Raw genomic sequence first — 17,596 nt, forward strand, 5'->3', positions numbered from 1 at the left:
AACATACTCCTGTTTATTTATAGAAAACAAATCTCTGAAAATATTTTAGTCAAACATCTCGAAAATATCTAATACCTGAGAGCATGCAGTTAAGGCAAGAGGAGCCAATTTCAATGGAGATGTGAGAGGCAAGTTTTCTTTACTCAAAGACAGGAGCCCGGAGTGGCGGTAGAGGAAGATACATTCGTAGGGCTGTTCGCTGAGCTGGGAGATTAGGTCGGCACCAGTCGAGGTGACAGCACTGTGGCACGTAATCAAGTGTTGCTTCCGCCAGGTGTTGGCGTTTATGATGGTGTGATTCGTTGGTCTGATTGGTTGGCTGCTGCACTGGTTGCTCATCTCCACTGGGTCCAGGCCAACGGGACAGATGAGTGATCTCCCCAATAGGAGGTTTTTCAAGAATGATCTCAGGAATGGAAAGGTTAACGTTTGATGGCTCTGGGCCTGTACTGGCTGGAGTTCAGAAGAATAGGAGGTGAGTGAAACCTACCAAATATTGAGAAACCAATGGAGAGTGGACATGGAGAGAATTTTTTCTACAGTGGGCCAGACTAGGACCGGAGGGCATAGACTCAGAATAGAGGGGTGTTCATTTAGGACAGAAATGATGGATTTCTTTAGCCAGAAGCTGGTGAATCTGGAGAATTCATTGCCACAGACAGCTGTGGAGGTGAAGTCATTGAGTATATCTGAAGTGCAGGTTGATAGGTTCTTGATTAGTCAGTGTGTCAAAGGTTATGGGGAGAAGACAGGAGAATAGGGTTGAGAAGGAAATCAGTCATGATAGAATGGCAGAGTGGTCTCAATAGGCAGAACGGCCTCGTTCAGCTCCGATGTCTTATGAGAACAAATCAATTACAGGTGGCCATAAACACATAACACAAAATTATTGTAATTTAGAGAGTGACCTGACAATTTCATTCATTATTGGCCATCACTATTTTCCAAGCTGTGCCACGTTGAAGCACAGCAATGACTAGATTGGTGGTTTGCAAAGCTGGTGTTGCAGTGTGGAGGTGCTGCTTGAGGTACCTCCATCAGCCCAGGAAGAAGTTTACATTTTAAAAACGTCTTCAGATAACGTTCAAAGGAAATAATTGTCAAAGTACATGCTGTACGTGACACCACACACTAACCAGATTCATTTTCTTGCAGTAGAATAAAGAAATAATACAGAATCAATGAATAACTACACACTAACAAAGACTGACAAACAACAAACATGCAGAAGACAAACAAATAATAATAAATAGGTAAATAAATAATACTGAGAACATGAGTTGTCGAGTCTTTGAAAGCAAATCCACTCTGGTTCTGGAGTCTGATGGTTGAGGGATAATAACTGTTCCTGAACATCCCAATTCCTGGTACCAAATAAAATATATCAACAGAAAAATTCTTGTCAAAATGTTTTACAGGTTTGTGTGAATTAAAAGGGACAATAAGTTCTACAGACAGGGAGCTGTGTTTATCAGGTTATTCAACAAACAGGGACTGAATACAGCAAAATCACTAACTACCATCAGTTCTTAAGTAAAAGCTGTGAAGTGGCCTCTTTATTAAATACACCAGTACACTTGTTCGTTAATGCAAATATCTAAACAGCCAATCATGTGGCAGCAACTCAATGAGTAAAAACATGCAGACATGGTCAAGAGGTTCAGTTGTTGTTCAGACCAAACATCAGAATGGGGAAGAAATGTGATCTAAGTGATTTTTACTGTGGAATGATTGCTGGTGCCAGATGGGGTGGTTTGAGTATCTCAGAAACTGTTGATCTTCTGGGATTTTCACACATGACAAGTTTCTACAGTTTACAGAGAATGGTGTGTAGAACAAAAAACATCCAGTGGGTGGCAGTTCTATGGGTGAAAATGCCTTGTTACTGAGAGATCAGAGGAGAATGGCCAGACTGGTTCAAATTGACAGAAAGGTGACAGCAACTCAAATAGCCAGGTGTTGCGACAGTGGTGTGCAGAAAAGCATCTCTGAATGCACAACATGTTGAACATTGAAGTAGATGGACTACAGCAGCAGAAAAACACACTAAGTTCCACTCCTATAAGTAAGTGGCCACTGAGTATACGGATGTTCTCCACCCCTTCCCTTTCCAGCACAAAGCCAACACCTGACAATTACTCCATCGTGAAAAGGAGACCTGGTTCAATACGAGCAAGTTTGCCTATTTACCCCCTGCAAAGAATGGCGCCATTTCTACAGCAGGACACACAGCGATAAGCTCCCTTCATCAAACCTTGGTAAGTGATCACTGGTCCCACCTGGGAAAAGCACATCTGAGACAACATGAATACCTGTGACTACGTGGCACAGTGGGGGGTTAAGTGAAATTCCACAGGTATGAAACCTCAACAAAAAACATCAATAAAAGAACTGGCCAGGCAAAAAACAAATCCTGCAGTAACCCCATCATTATCTGCTTACTCACAGAGGAAACCTTGCTCTTAATTACCATTCTATTTGAGGCTTATTTCCTTCACTGCATTCGTCATGAACTTTAAGCCTCATTAGTTAACCACTCTGTTACTCCTATTTCTGTGCGTTCACAATCAGGTTTAACATAACTGGCATTTCTCATGAAAATTGTTGTTTTGTGGCAGCACAATGTAATACATAATAATAAAATCTATAAATTACAATGAGCACATATTAAAACTAAATTAAATAAGTAGTGTAAAAAGAGAGGAAAAGTAGTGAGGTAGTGTTAATGGATTCAATGTCAATTTGGAAATCTGATGGTGGAGGGGAAGAAGCTGCTCCTGAATCATTGAGTGTGTGTCTTCAGGATCCTGTGCCTCCTCCCTGATGGCAGAGGGGAAGAAGCTGCTCCTGAATCATTGAGTGTGTGTCTTCAGGATCCTGTGCCTCCTCCCTGATGGAAGCAATGAGAAGAGGGCACGACCTGGATGACGAGGATCCTTAATGATGGAGCTGCCTTTGTACCAGCTCAAAACCACACTGACCACAACCTATAGAATCTACAAATCTAAATGTTCCCAGTACTATTATTTCATTTCTTATTTTTTGGAGCTCAATCAGCTTCATCATGGGAACGAGACTCCATGACATCGAAGACACCTTCAAAAGATGATACCTCAGAAAGGCAGCATCCGTCATTAAGGATCCCCGCCCCAGCTGGCATTGGTGCTGCTCTCCAGTGTTCGCTCAGTGGAAGACAAGCTGGACTACACTTGTAGACTGCTACAGGCTTGTTTTTGCCGACATCTATTAACTGTGACTGAATGCATACTGAATTGTGACGTGTGTGACTGTTGGTACTATGTTTTGTATCTTGGCCCCGGAGGAACGCAGTTTCCATATAACAATTACAGCACGGCAACAGGCCAACTCGGCCTTTCTAGTCTGTGCCGTTTGGTTGTGCTCATGTATGGTTGAATAACAACTTGAATTTGAACACATACGTCACAATACAGTGAAATGTTCCATTTGCATCAATGACTGACATAGTCTGAGGACGTGCTGGAGTCTGCCTGTAAGTGTTGCCATGCTCCCTATGCCAACATAACATGCCCACAACTTTAATCTGAGATGGCTCAGCTTCAGATCACTTGAGCTGTGCCAATTTTCTGCCTTCCTGCTGGTGGATTTCAGAAGTGTAAAGGGTTTTTTTTAAAAAAACACTAAGAGGGTCTCACCCTCAGATACTTCCCCCAGGCCGTACCACCACCGGCTCATCACTAAGAGGGTCTCACCCTCAGATACTTCCCCCAGGCCGTACCACCACTGGCTCTTGTCACTAAGAGGGTCTCACCCTCAGATACTTCCCCCAGGCCGCACCACCACCGGCTCATCACTAAGAGGGTCTCGCCCTCAGATACTTCCCCCAGGCCGTACCACCACCGGCTCATCACTAAGAGGGTCTCACCCTCAGATACTTCCCCCAGGCCGTACCACCACCGGCTCATCACTAAGAGGGTCTCACCCTCAGATACTTCCCCCAGGCCGTACCACCACCGGCTCATCACTAAGAGGGTCTCACCCTCAGATACTTCCCCCAGGCCGTACCACCACCGGCTCATCACTAAGAGGGTCTCACCCTCAGATACTTCCCCCAGGCCGTACCACCACCGGCTCATCACTAAGAGGGTCTCGCCCTCAGATACTTCCCCCAGGCCGTACCACCACCGGCTCATCACTAAGAGGGTCTCACCATCAGATACTTCCCCCAGGCCGTACACCACTGGCTCTTGTTTGAATTCGGTATCGGCCCAATGCTGCTACACACGTCCGCACAAGCAGCTCGAAACTCCGGGTGCATCGACAATGCCTCCAAACAGCGCTCACCCACCTCCTCCGGGCAGGCCCCCAAGCGCACCAGCAGGATATTGGTTCTCTCTAGAACAGAAACGCTGCCCGTCTCAACAGGGTCCGGACACATCAGCATTAACGATTCACGAACCTCAATCACGCGCACATTGGCCTCTAAGAACTCCATTTTCACTGACCAACAACCATCGTCTGGATAATCACCAGCACAGGTACTCCAAATCTCCAGTGCCCTCAATGTCGTCAAGGCTAAATGCTTCCAATGATGGTTATAAAACAAACTATACAGCAACTTAACCGGCGCCCCGGTGTCGAGGATGGCTTTAACTTGACTTCCATCCATCTGTAACAACACCTGTGCGCTTGGTCCCTCTAAGCCTTCAGGAATAGGGTCTGTTCCTTTCGGGAGTTCCTTGGTACATTGCTGGGAACATGCTCCCCCAGAGACCCCAAGCTGTTCCCCCACTGGGCCTCCTCTAAGTTTCCTGACACCTCTCGGATCGGCTGAACAACTGAGGGAGGAGCTGATCCCCTTGACAGATCTGCCTGGCACCGCAAGCAATTTATCTTCCCCCACTAGCCAAAAGGGATACCCTAAAAACTTTCCACCAATCTCCTGCCACTGATATGGTAAGCCCCCCAGCTGCGGCATTTGACTTCCAGTCGAACCACACGCATTTTCCCACACTTTCCCGGAACTGGCAGCTGTCACTTCAAGGTAATTGTACCTGACAGTTCTAACAACGTCACCAGCCCGCCTACTCAAACTTTCAACCAATCCCTGTCACTTTCCCTCAGCCAAGCACTGCCACTCACCCAACAACTGAGAGGTCCGCTCCGCCCATGCCTCCGCCCTTTTAGGGCTGGACATTATTCCCACAACCGGACGGAGCCCACCATAGCTGGAACATACCCACCAGTCCTTCCCTGCTTCCTTAACAGCATGGACAACCCATGGCCTCACCACGTCGTCAACGCTGGTCGGAACTCGAACAATGCCCTCCGGTGCACCGACAGCCACCATTCGATCCCCTCCGAACTCCTCGACTTGCAGCTCAGGACCACCTGAAGTGGTCAACCAAGCATATCTATCTTCGTCTCCTCTCCTCGGAGTACCTCCTGGCCTGGGACCACCCCCCCCCCCCCCCCCCGGGTCCATTCCTCACCCAGTTTACAGCATCGCGTCCTCTCTCTCTCACCCCCTCGCGCTGATCTCCCCAAAAGCCCGCCAACATTAGCTTACAGACTCAGAAGAAAGAACAACATTAATCCCAATCGATTTACAAAGGAATACAATTCTCATTATCAGTAAATTTTAACCCAAACAAGCTTCCAGCACTTTCTTGCAACAAAGAAGCATTCCTACTTTTAACAAAACAAAGAAGCCATTTTGATTAACATTCGCAGTAACAAAAAAAAAGAAGAAACTCCCCCCCCCCCTTTACAGAACCACAAGACAACCAGAAATGATTGATTGTCAGGAAGCTCTTTGCCAACCATAGAAAAATCTGTAGTCCCCACTGTCACTTCATTAGCCCACCCAGAATCTACAAAATCCTACAGGAAGCAACTTATCCAGAAAGTGCCATCCTGAAGCCACAGCACAAATGGTGATGAGTGCTACAAGAGATTCTGCTGGTGTTGCAAACACTCAGCACTGGAGCAACTCAGCAACTATGGAAATAGCCAATTTAATACGACTTCCATTCCCACACATACATGTCTGTCCACGGTCTCCTCTGCTACCAAACTCTTGATATGGGGTTGATTTCAACATTTAAAAGAAGCTTGCAGAAGTACATGAACGATACTGGTATGGACTTCTATGGTCGATGGGACCATGCAGAGTAACAGTTGCTCACAAATTAGAGGGGCTGAAGGGCCTGTTTCTGAGCTGTATGTTGATAAAAAAACAGGCAAAGCATTCTCTGCCGTCTATAAATTTGCTGATCATACAGCCATTGGTGGTAGAACCTCAGATGGGGGGGCGTACAGGAGAGAAATATACCAGCTAGTTGGGTGGTGTCACAGCAGCAACCTGGCACTCAGCATCAGTAAGACGAAAGAGCTGATTGTGGACCTCAGGAAGGGTAGGACGAGGGAACATGAACCAATCCTCATAGAGGGAACAGAAGTGGAGAGAGTGAGCAATTTCAAGTTCCTGGGTGTCAAGATCTCTGAAGATCTAACCTGGTCCCAACATATCGATGCAGCTATAAAGAAGGCAAGACAGCAACTATATTTTATTAGGAGTTTGACAAGATTTGGTTTGTCACCTAAAACTCTCAAAAACTACTAGAGATGTACCGTGGAGAGCATTCTGACAGGCTGCATCACTGTCTGACATGGAGAACAGGGGCGGGGTTGGGGGCTACTGCACAGGATCGAAATAAACTACAGAAAGTTGTAAAATTAGTCAGCTCCATCTTGGGCACGAGCCTCTGGAGTCTCCAAGACACCTTCAAAGAGCCGTGCCTGAGGAAGGTGCCGCTCATTATTAAGGACCCTATTCTTGTTGTTTTCGTCAGGTAGGAGATACAGAAGCCTGAAGACACACACTCAGCGATTCAGGAACAGCCTTTTCCCTTCTGCCATCTGATTACTAATTGGACATTGAACCCCTTGAACACTAAAACATATATCATTTCAGTTTTTGCACTATTTTTAATCTATTTAACATACATATAGCTACTCAATTTGATTACTTATTTATTTTTTCTTTCTATATTTTCATGTATTGCATTGTACTGCTGTTGATAAGTTAACAAACTCCAAGACACATGCCAGTGATAATAAACCTGATTGTGATTCTGTGGATAAAATGAATAAAAAGGTCATACGCAGTCATATCCACAGCACAATGCTGCCATCCGGTGGCAAAGAAATATCTGCATCATGAAACAACCAGTCACAGCCTCAGCCGAGGAAAATGAATTGGGTTGGATTTAGGTGCTGAATAAGGTGAATCAAGGCAGTGAGATATTCTCTCAGGTAGTGGGCAAGTGAGGAGCGCGAGCAGGCAATTGTAAACTGACCAATATCTGTGTCAATCTCTATAACTCTTCTCAAACTAACGATCTCCTGACGATCAGCTTTCTTGAATGCAGTTCCCATATCCATAACACTTATCACAGCATCACGTTTGCTCTGCGAGTGTAGGTGACGCTCAGCTGGTTCACAGAAGCACTCCAGGAAAGTGCAGATGCAGGACAGAGGGTTGGAATGATTATAAAACCGTGAGATACAGGATCAGGGAGAATGCCAATGTGGGTAAGAGGGGTGGGATGAAGGGGAAGAGAGACAGCAAACAGAGGTGAAAATGAGATTGAGTGATGAGGAGGTGCAGGGACAGGGAAAAGGTTTGTCAAGTGAGATTTATGGGAAAGATCAGGAATCATAGTCATAGAACACTACAGCATAGAAACAGGCCCCTCGGCCCATCTAGTCCTTGCTGAATTACTGATCTGCCGAGTCACATCGACCTGCAACCAAACCATGGCCCTCCATACTGCTCCCATCCATGTACCAATCCAAATTTCTGATAAATCAAACCCACATCCACCACTTGTGCTGCAGCTTGTCCACTCTCACCACCCCTGAGTGAAGTTCTCCCTCAGGTTCCCCTTAAACATTTCACTTTTCACCCTTAATCTATGACCTCTTGTTCTAGTCTCACCTAACCTCCACAGAAATAGCCTGCTTATATTTATCTTTTCTGTACACCTCTTATCAAATTCCCCTCATTCTCCGATGCTCCAGGGAAACCAGTGCTACCCTATTCAACCTTTCTCTAGAACTCAGTTCCTCAAGTCTTCACACTCTTTCATATCGACCAGAACTGCACATAATACTCCATAAGGCCTCATTTTATACGTTTTTCACAACTTTAACATCCCCAACTCTTGCACTCAATACTTTGATCTTTGAAAGCCAAAATGCAAAAGCTTTCTTTATGACCCTATCTACATGTGACACCACTTGGATCTGTGTTCTCAGATCGCTCTGTTTGACAATGAAAATACCATAGGCTTGCGGCTTCTGTGTATGTTCCTGTGTGCTGTCTCTACAGACAGGCCCTTTGAACCGTGCCACCCAAACTCAGTCACGGGACAATTGACAATGACCACCTGGTACACTTTGGAATGCGGGAGGGAACCCGAACACCCAGGGAGGACGCACAGACGCCTTCAAACGCAGGGTTTGAACTCCAACACCGCAAGCATTGGGCTAACACAGTGTTACCACGGTGCACAAACTTTTTTCACTCCACTGAACTAGGGTGGAGGTGAGTTATCCTGGGCTTGGAGGGACTCCCTGGAAAATGTGGAATTACTTTTCGCCTTTTAGTACTAGCATATTAGACATCTTCCCATATAGCACAATGATACTCACTCTGTTTCTATGTTTAAACCTCTTCTGCACCCTCTCCAAAGCCTCAATACTTTCCTATATTGGGGCAACCCCAGAATTGTAAGCGATGCTCCAGATACAGCCAATCTAGAGTTTTATAAAGTTGCAACTTAACTTCCTGACACTTGAACCCAAAACCTCGACAAATAAAGGCAAGCATGCCATATGCATTAACCATCCTACCAACCCGTTTAGTCCCTTTCAGGGATATGAACTTGGACTCCAAAATCCCTTTGCTCATCAACACCTAAGGGTCTTGCCCTTAACACTGTACTATCTCTTTACATTTGGCCGTGTTAAACTCCATCGGCCATTTCTCCATTCTATCTACAACTGAAGTATATCCGGCTGTGTGAAGCTGCATCTCTGCCATTATAACAGTGACCTTTAAAGGTCCTTCACTGGCTGTGCAGTGTTTTGGAATTACTGAAGGTGACAAAACGCTTTAAGATTGGAAGTTGTTCCCCCCCCCCCTCCCCGTACCCATTTAATTTTGTTTCTGTGTACATGAAATCTTGAATCAAAAGCAGAAATGACGTATGCAAAGCAGTTTTGCAGCCAGGAACTGAGAACCTACCGTCCTCACGGGAAGCACTTTGTCCAGATCATTCAAAGTGATGTTTCGTTCCTCTTCAAACTTCCCTCTTACCATTCTGCACAAATAAAAGATAAGTAACAGCATTAGGCAGCATCACTGTACAAGGGTAAGCCTAATATTCAAGGAAAAAGACTGTGCATCTCTGTATTCACCTGGTGATTAGCAGACCCCAACACTGACAACAAAACAACTCTCCAAGTTTGCACACTAGGATATACAGTGGATTCAGTCAACTGGGCCAATGGGCCAGTTGCTTATTTGGGACAACTTTTAAAGAACAGAAACTAATCAAAAAATAGCCAGGATTCCCTTTGTTTACTTGGCACTCTATGCTGAATAGCTTTGGTCATGTGCACTTGTGTGGCTGCCAGACACTACACCATGCTTAGACCAAACAGTTTTTTTAATAGTATCAGTTGTGTGTATTTGTGTTCAAAAAGCAGTGATTTCTGTTTAAAATTAGATTAGAATTTATTTAAATTTTATATCCATCCCACAATGAGGCAGTAACATTCTTTGCATTATGACTCCATTGCAATGTACAGACATGTGAATTTAAAAGTCTAATGGTTTGTAGAGAGAAGGTGTCCCATAGCCCGTTGGTTGTGGCTTTAATGCTGCAGTACCATTTGACAGATGGAAGCAGCTGAAACAGTTTATGGTTGGGGCGACTGGTGGCCCCGGTGATCTTTCAGACCTTCCTTCTGCACCTGCTGCTAGAAATGTCCTCAATGGAGGGAAGTTCATATCCACAGACGTGCTGGGCTGTCTGTACCACTCTCTGCAGTGCCCAGCTGTCAAGTTGTCGCAGTTCCCGTACAGACAGTGATACAGCCATTCAGGATGCTCTCAATGGTGCCTCTGTAGAAGGTCTTGATGATTTGGAGGCTCACGCCAAACTTCTTCAGTCACCTGAGGTGGAACAGCTGCTGTTGTGACACCACAGCGTCAGGGTGTCAATCTCTCCTCTGTAGGCTGCTCGTCACTGTTAGAAATTAGGCTGATCGAAGTAATGTTATCTGTGAATTTGATCAGCAGATTGGAGCTGAGTGTGGCAATATAGTCATGGATGCAAAGGGAGTAGAGGAGGGGACTCAGGACACAACCCTGGGGGGCACCTGTGTTGAGGGTCCGAGGTGAGAGAGCCCATCCTTACCACCAGTCATCGATCCAATAGGAATTCCAGGATCCAGCTGCACAAGGTCTGAGTTTCCTGTCGAGTCTGGAGGGAATGATGATGTTGAATGCTGAACTGTAGTCCAGGAACAGCATTCTAACGTATACATCCCTGTTCTCCAGGTGAGAGAGGACGGTGTGTAGTGCTGTGGCTTTGGTGTCATCAGTTCTGTCAGTAGGTGAATTGTAGGAGGCCCAGTGTGGGTGGTAGGATGCTGCAGATGTAGCCTTTAACCAGCTTCTCAAAGCACTTGCTTACAGTTGAGTTGAGTGTGACAGGGGGCTGATCGTTCAGGCATGCTACCTTGGTTTTCTTAGGTACAGGGGCAATGATGGGTGATTTGAAACAGGAGGGCACTATCTGCTTGGTGAAGATAGATTAAAAATGTCTGTAAAAACACCAGGCAGCTGTTCAGCACACAATTTGAGGATGTACCCTGGGATGCTGTCTGGCCCCGCTGCCTTGTGGCTGTGTTGACACTTTGGAACGTTCTGTTTACCTCAGCCTTGGAGATGACCAGGGTGCAGGTCTCACTGGCGATTCGCTTCGGGGATTCAGTCTTATCAAGCTTGAACTGAGCATAAAAACACTTAGCTTGTCCAGGAGCGAGGCGGCAATGTTGGCTGTACTGTTGCGTTTCCTCTTGAAGCCCTCGATGGTGTGCAGTCCTTGCCACACGCTGCATGTGTCATTGTTGCAGAGTTGTGACTGGATTTTACCCGCGTTGCTGATTTGCCACCTTGATGGCTCTACTTAAATCATAGTGGCAGCTCTTGAGCTCCTGTTGGTCTCCGGAGGCAAAGGCTTTATCCCCAGGTGACGGTCTTGTAACATTGAGTCTGATCGGTTGGACCAGCAGTGGATAGTTTTCACTGTGGCCGCTTCTTGCTTCAATTTCTGCCTGTAGGCAGACAGCAGCAGGATGGAGGAATGGTCAGACTTTCCAAACAGAGGGCAAGGAAGTGCTTTGTAGGCGTTATGGAAGGGAGAGTAGCAGTGGTCGAGTACACTTCTTCCCCATGTGCTCACCTCGATGTGTTGGCAGAACGTCAGATAAACTCTGGTCTGCAACGCTTGGTTAAAGTCTCCAGCCATGGTGAAAGCAGCCTCTGGGTGTGTGGTTACATGGATATCGATGGTTTCGCAAAATTCATTTACAGCCTGTTTGGTATCAGCCCGTGGTGGGATGTACGCAGCTGTAATAATAACAGAGGTGAATTCTCTAGGCAGCCAGAAAGGTCAACAGAGCGCACAAGGTACTCCGGATTCAGGGAGCAAAGGGATTTGAGGGTGTGCGCACTACCAGGTCGCACCAACTATTGTTCACCATGAACCTTTACTTCTCCCAGAGGGGTCTTTAGACTTGTCTGCTCCGGACACAGAGAATCCGATGGGTTCAATGCTTGGTCTGGTATCTCCTCCAACAACCAGGTTTTGGTAAAGCACAAGATGTTCCAGCGATTTGTTTCTCGTTGGTAGGAGATTCGGGCTCTCAGCTTGTTGTCCAGAAGTTTGCTAGGGAACAGCGGCCGATTTGCGCACCGTCTTAACCTAATCATGCCGGCTCTTCCTCAGTAATGTCGGTGTGGTGAATGAACCTCCCCTCATTCATGCAAGCAGGGGTCCCAGTGGTAGAAAGGCAGCACATTATGACTGAATGTGGCCTTTCCGATGTTCAAAAGAGTCAATCGATCATATCTGATGTGGCTTTCAGCTTGTCGTATAAGAAGTTCAGAAAGAAGTAGAGAGAGAAGCAGAAAACCACAATGCCAATTCGGAGTATGTGACACGGCAAAGTTAGCGAGAAATAAGCATTATGACAATTCAGAACTGTTCTGCTCTCTGTGGATTGGAGATGCTAGAAGTGGCCAGAGCGAAAATTAAACCATTTCACTACTTCAAAATGTTAGGAACTACAAAGAATTTGAAGGTATTGAAAATCACCTTGAAGGTTTGGCAGATGCAATCATAAAACAAAAGGTATGAAGGCAATTTATTATCTGCACTGATTTTGTTCATCTACAGTCAATCAAAAGAACATGGCAGTGTACAATTGATGAATTCCTCTGTCAATAAATATGAGGAAGTAATACCCGGTTTTATAGTCGTATAGCAGCTTTCCTTGTATACCTTTTTACTATTTCCATAAAACTTGGTCTGACTGGGCAGCCATTTAATTAGGCCAAACTACCAATCCCAATGTGCCCCCATTAACAGTCATCCACCATACTACTGTCTCACTTTTAATTCCCTCAACTTCTGCAATTTAATTCCTTCTTCCACTGTTTATTCAGTTCCATTGCTGCAGTTTACCAGGATATCTGACTGACACTCTAGGAAATGGACAATTATGTTTAATTCTGGCTTGGTCTCTGCGGAGCTATACACTATAGGGCTGTCCAATAGGAGTGTCAGGCAGGAACTGTTTTCTAAACTGGAAGGCAATCTTTCAATATACATCAGAAGTAGTGACAGATTTGAGTTGTTACAAAATGTTTCTTTAGCAACAGTTCCTCCTCCAAACCGGCTTACACAGCAACCTGTCAATCAGAGTCGGAATCAGGTTTATTAGCACTGACACGTCCTGAAATTTGTTGTTTTACAGCAGTACGGTGCAATACAAAATAATTACTATGAATTACAATATAATATATATAGAAAAGATTAAGTCGTAAAAATAGAAAGCAAAATAGTGAGGTAGTGTCATGTGTTCATTGTCTGATGGCGGTGGGAAAGAAAGTTGATTGTGGGTCTTCAGGCTCCTGTACCTTCTCCCTGATGGTAGCAATGAGAAGAGGGCACATCCTGGGTGAAGGGGGTCCTTAATGATGAATGCCACCTTCTTGTGGCATCGCCTTTTGAAGAATTCCTTGATGCTAGGGAGCCTAGTGGCCACAATGGTGCTGGCTGAGCTTACAAGTTTTCTTCAAGCTCCTGCACCTCGAGGGCCGAAGCCTGCTGGCCCAGCGGTCTTTATGTGGATTTGGAGGCATGTCCATGTGTGGCTGGGAGAGGAGACAGGCTGGGTTTGGAGTTGCTGTTTTGTTGCTTGTTGCTCTCCTGAGTGATGTGGACATGCTCTGTTGGTCACACTTGCAGCATGCCTCCAGCACATCCTTAGGTTGTGTTAATGTAAATGACACATTTCACTGTATGTGAGAATGAATCGGAATCTGAATCCTCCCAGATGGTAATAATGATGAGGATGGGGTGTCTGGTATGGTGGGGCTCCTTACTGATGGATGCCACCTTTAATATTCAATTCCACCAGATTAAAACAAAACATACACTCAGTGACCACTTTATTAGGTACACCAGCACACCTGCTCATTAATACAAATATCATCAGTCAATCATGTGGCAGCAACTCATTGCCTAAAAGCATGCAGATGTGGTCAAGAGGTTCAGTTGTTGTTCAGACCAAACGTCAGAATGGGGAGGAAGTATGACCACATGACATTGACTGTGGAATGATAATTGGTGCCAGATGGGGTGGTTTGAGTATCTCAGAAACTGCTGAGCTGCTGGGATTTTCACACAATAGGCTCTAGAGTTTACAGAGAATGGCATGAGAAACAAAAAGCATTCAATGAGCAGCAGTTCTGTGGGTGAAAATGCCTTGTTACTGAACGGTCAGACTGGTTCGAGCTGACAGAAAGGCAACAGTAACTCAAATAACCATGCCTTACAACAGTGGTGTGCAGAACATCTCTGAGCACACATCAGCAGAAGATCACACCAGGTTCCATTCTTGTACCTAATAATGTGACCACTGTGAGCACGTTGTACTTGTCTAGGAATTGAAAGCATTTTCAGTGTAACGTATAGGGCCAGACTGTAAAGTGTAAACACTTCCTTATATTGAAGATCACTGAATGTGGATTGGGAAGTACAGTACAATGGTTCAAAGCAGGGCTTCCCAACCTGGGTTCTGCAGACCCCTTACTTAATAGTATTGGTTGGTCCAAGGCATAAAACAGGTTGGGGACCCCTGCTCTAAAGCACCTGATCAGAACCAGGTTTAATATCACCGACATAATTTGTGAAATATCTTATTTTGCTGCAGCAGTACATTACAATACACAATAGTAACTACATATATATATCTATCTATCTATCTATCTATATGTGTGCGCGCGTGTGTGTGTGTGTGTGTGATTGTGTGCGTGTGTGTGTGATTGTGTGCGTGTGTGTGTGTGCGTGTGTGTGCGTGTGTGCGTGTGTGTGCGTGCGTGTGTGTGTGCGTGTGTGTGTGATTGTGTGCGTGTGTGATTGTGTGCGTGTGTGTGTGCGTGTGTGTGTGTGATTGTGCGTGTGTGTGTGTGTGTGATTGTGTGCGTGTGTGTGTGTGTGATTGTGTGCGTGTGTGTGTGTGTGTGTGATTGTGTGCGTGTGTGTGTGTGTGATTGTGTGCGTGTGTGTGTGTGTGATTGTGTGCGTGTGTGTGTGTGTATCTGATCTCTGATGGTAGGAATGTGAGAGGGCATGTCCTGGGTGATGGGAGTCACCTTTTTAAGGCATCATCGTTTGAAGATGTTCTGGATGCTGAGGAGGTTAGTGTTGATGATAGAGCTGGGGTGCCAGGGATGAGGACTTTGGAGTTCACGTCATTTTCTCGGTAGCTCTGGATTTTTATGGGATCAGGTTTGCCTGCCCTTTGCCCAACCCTCCTCCTTTCGCAGCTGGGCTTGGACCAGTTCCCATGATGGAGCAGGCAGAGCTTACAACTCCCTGCTGCTGTTTTCGATCCTGCTCAGTGGTCTCTCCATACCAGACATATACATGGAGCAGAACTTCTCTTCCTACATATGGGTTTACTGCAGCATGTACAACATTACACGACTCGAAAGAGTACCTGTGCGCATACCAACACGAGGAAGAGAACTGGTGACATGAAGAAACAGAAGCTTGACACAACAGAGTTGTGTAGATAAAAGGGAGAGGGCATCTGTGTGGGTCATCACACTCCATTAGCTTTTATCAACGAACAGGTAATGTATTACTGGGCCGCAGAAATAAAGCTGTTCATTCAGTAGGATCAGATTAGGGATATAATGCCATTTTCTTTACTGAAAATTCCGAGCACAGAGGATGATTAACTATATCAGAGAGATTGGTATAGCTCCCAGAGTAAGAGTACTACATATTTAGTGATCACAAAATCATGTTTATTTTACATATTAAAATGGAATAAGCTGACCCCTTAACCTACTGTAAGATTAATCTAACCCTCCATTTTTCTGTCATCCATGTGACTAAGGGTCTCGTAAATATCCCTAATGTATCTGCATCTCTGTAGGGTGTTCCATACACCCACCACATATACAGTCTTTTCCCTAAGACTAAAACTGGATGGATAAGTAAAGGGGAGGGAAATTTAAAGAGGATATGTGGCAATTTAGAGGGGGGATATGTGGAGCAAGCTGCCAGAAGAAAGCAGAGAAACAAGCACCACTGCAACATTTAAAAGGCACCTGGACAGGTATATGGATTCATTCAGGGTTCGGTGGGGGGGGGGGGGGGGGGTGTAATATGACCAAATATCGGCAAATGGACTGACTCGGGAAGACAACTTGAATCAAAATCAAACTTAGTATCACTGGCAGAAATCTGATGGAAGAAGCAGCTGTTCCTGACAAGTTGAGTGTGTGTCTTCAGGCTCCTGTACCTCCTCCTTGGTAGTAGCCATGAGAAGCGGGCACGTCCGGGTGTTCACTGGATGAGTTGTCTCTGTGCCCTATGACTCTATCCTGGGAATGCATCAGATCCCAACCTCTGCCTAGATACTAAAAATCCTTCTTCAATGTTAGCAAACTGTGCCTGTGTTAAATTTGAATCCAATTCCTGTGGATAAAGGATGGAGATCAGAAGAGGGGTAGTCCTGTGAACGAATCAGTCCTTAGGAATGGCCCAGAGTGCTGCTCTCTGACATCAAAACCTGTCAGTTACTGATGGGCAACCATCTCAAGATCACCAGCATAACGGTTTTTAAAAATAGTCCATAAGACTTGCAAGATCCTTCTATTCTACGACAGTGCCCTCTGGTCCCACACTCCCCCACTAAAGGAAACATCCTCTCCAGATCCACTCTGTCGAGGACTTTCAATATTCAGTAAGTTTCAATGAGATCCCCCATCTAAACTCCAATGAATACAGGTCCCAGAGCCATCAACTGCTGCTCATGTTAACCCTTTTGTTCCCGGAATAGTTGTCATGTACCTCTGAACCCTGGTCGCTCCAGCTAACCTGACATTCAAGAATGAATAAACATAGGCTGGAACTTACCACAGGCAGTAGCACCTCCCATTTGTGCTGGGACACTGGGGACTGCCAAGAGCCAAGGGAATGGTCCACCACAGTCTGCATGACTGCTCCCTCAGCCATGCACAACTTATACCTTCCAAGAGGCAAGGTGAAGGATGTCCAACTGGAAAAAATGTCAATAATCCCCCTTTTCACACGTGGAGAAGTGATACTTACCCTTCTCGCTCAATGTGAGGGAGGGACTTGGAAGCGTTTTGGAAATGCCTTCGATGAAACGAGCTGGTGAAATGTAATTTCTCAGGTTGTAGATCCCATGTGGCTCCACTGCAAGAGAAAACCCGCAAACATTATAACCCACAGGGAAACAGAGCAGCGCCTGGCTGTCTCTGGATCCAAAAGGAAATGGCCTAGACATGAGAAATTCCATTATTCACTCTGCTTTTCAGAATGGGTTCGTATATCCCAGGGGTGTGCAAAATGATACAGCGGCAAAATCTGAGCCTCTCAGGAGAAAGAGGCAGAGGCAGAAGAGTAAGGAATTGGCTAAGATATTATGGAGAGGGTCCAGAGAAGGTTCATGAGAATGATTCCAAGAATGAAAGGGTTAATATATGAGGAGCATTTGATGGCCCTGGGCCTATACTCACTGGAGTTTAAAAGAATGAGGAAGGATCTTACTGAAATCTACTGAATATTGAAAAGCCTAGATAGAGTGAATGTTTAGATGTGGGAGAGTCTAGGATGAGAGGACACAGCCTCAGAATAAAGGAATGTTCCTTTAGAACAGAGATGAAGGGGAATTCCTTTAGCTACAGGGTGGTGGGATTCATTTCCACAGGTGA

The 17,596-nt window shown here is 45.5% G+C and overlaps 1 protein-coding gene across 3 annotated transcripts in view; it reads right to left on the reverse strand.

Annotated features, from left to right (window-relative positions):
• The window catches only part of ctif (CBP80/20-dependent translation initiation factor), a 226,744-nt gene that overhangs the window by 82,702 nt on the left and 126,446 nt on the right, over positions 1-17,596 (reverse strand). For all 3 annotated transcript variants that reach the window (XM_059989755.1, XM_059989754.1, XM_059989753.1), the window contains exons 5-6: positions 16,971-17,078; positions 9,293-9,368 (exon numbers count right to left, since the gene is read on the reverse strand). In XM_059989755.1, the coding sequence (XP_059845738.1) occupies positions 9,293-9,368; positions 16,971-17,078 (184 nt within the window). The remainder of the gene's footprint in view (positions 1-9,292; positions 9,369-16,970; positions 17,079-17,596) is intronic.

The sequence above is a fragment of the Hypanus sabinus genome, chromosome 14 (assembly GCF_030144855.1).
Source record: "Hypanus sabinus isolate sHypSab1 chromosome 14, sHypSab1.hap1, whole genome shotgun sequence".
Taxonomy (NCBI): domain Eukaryota; kingdom Metazoa; phylum Chordata; class Chondrichthyes; order Myliobatiformes; family Dasyatidae; genus Hypanus; species Hypanus sabinus.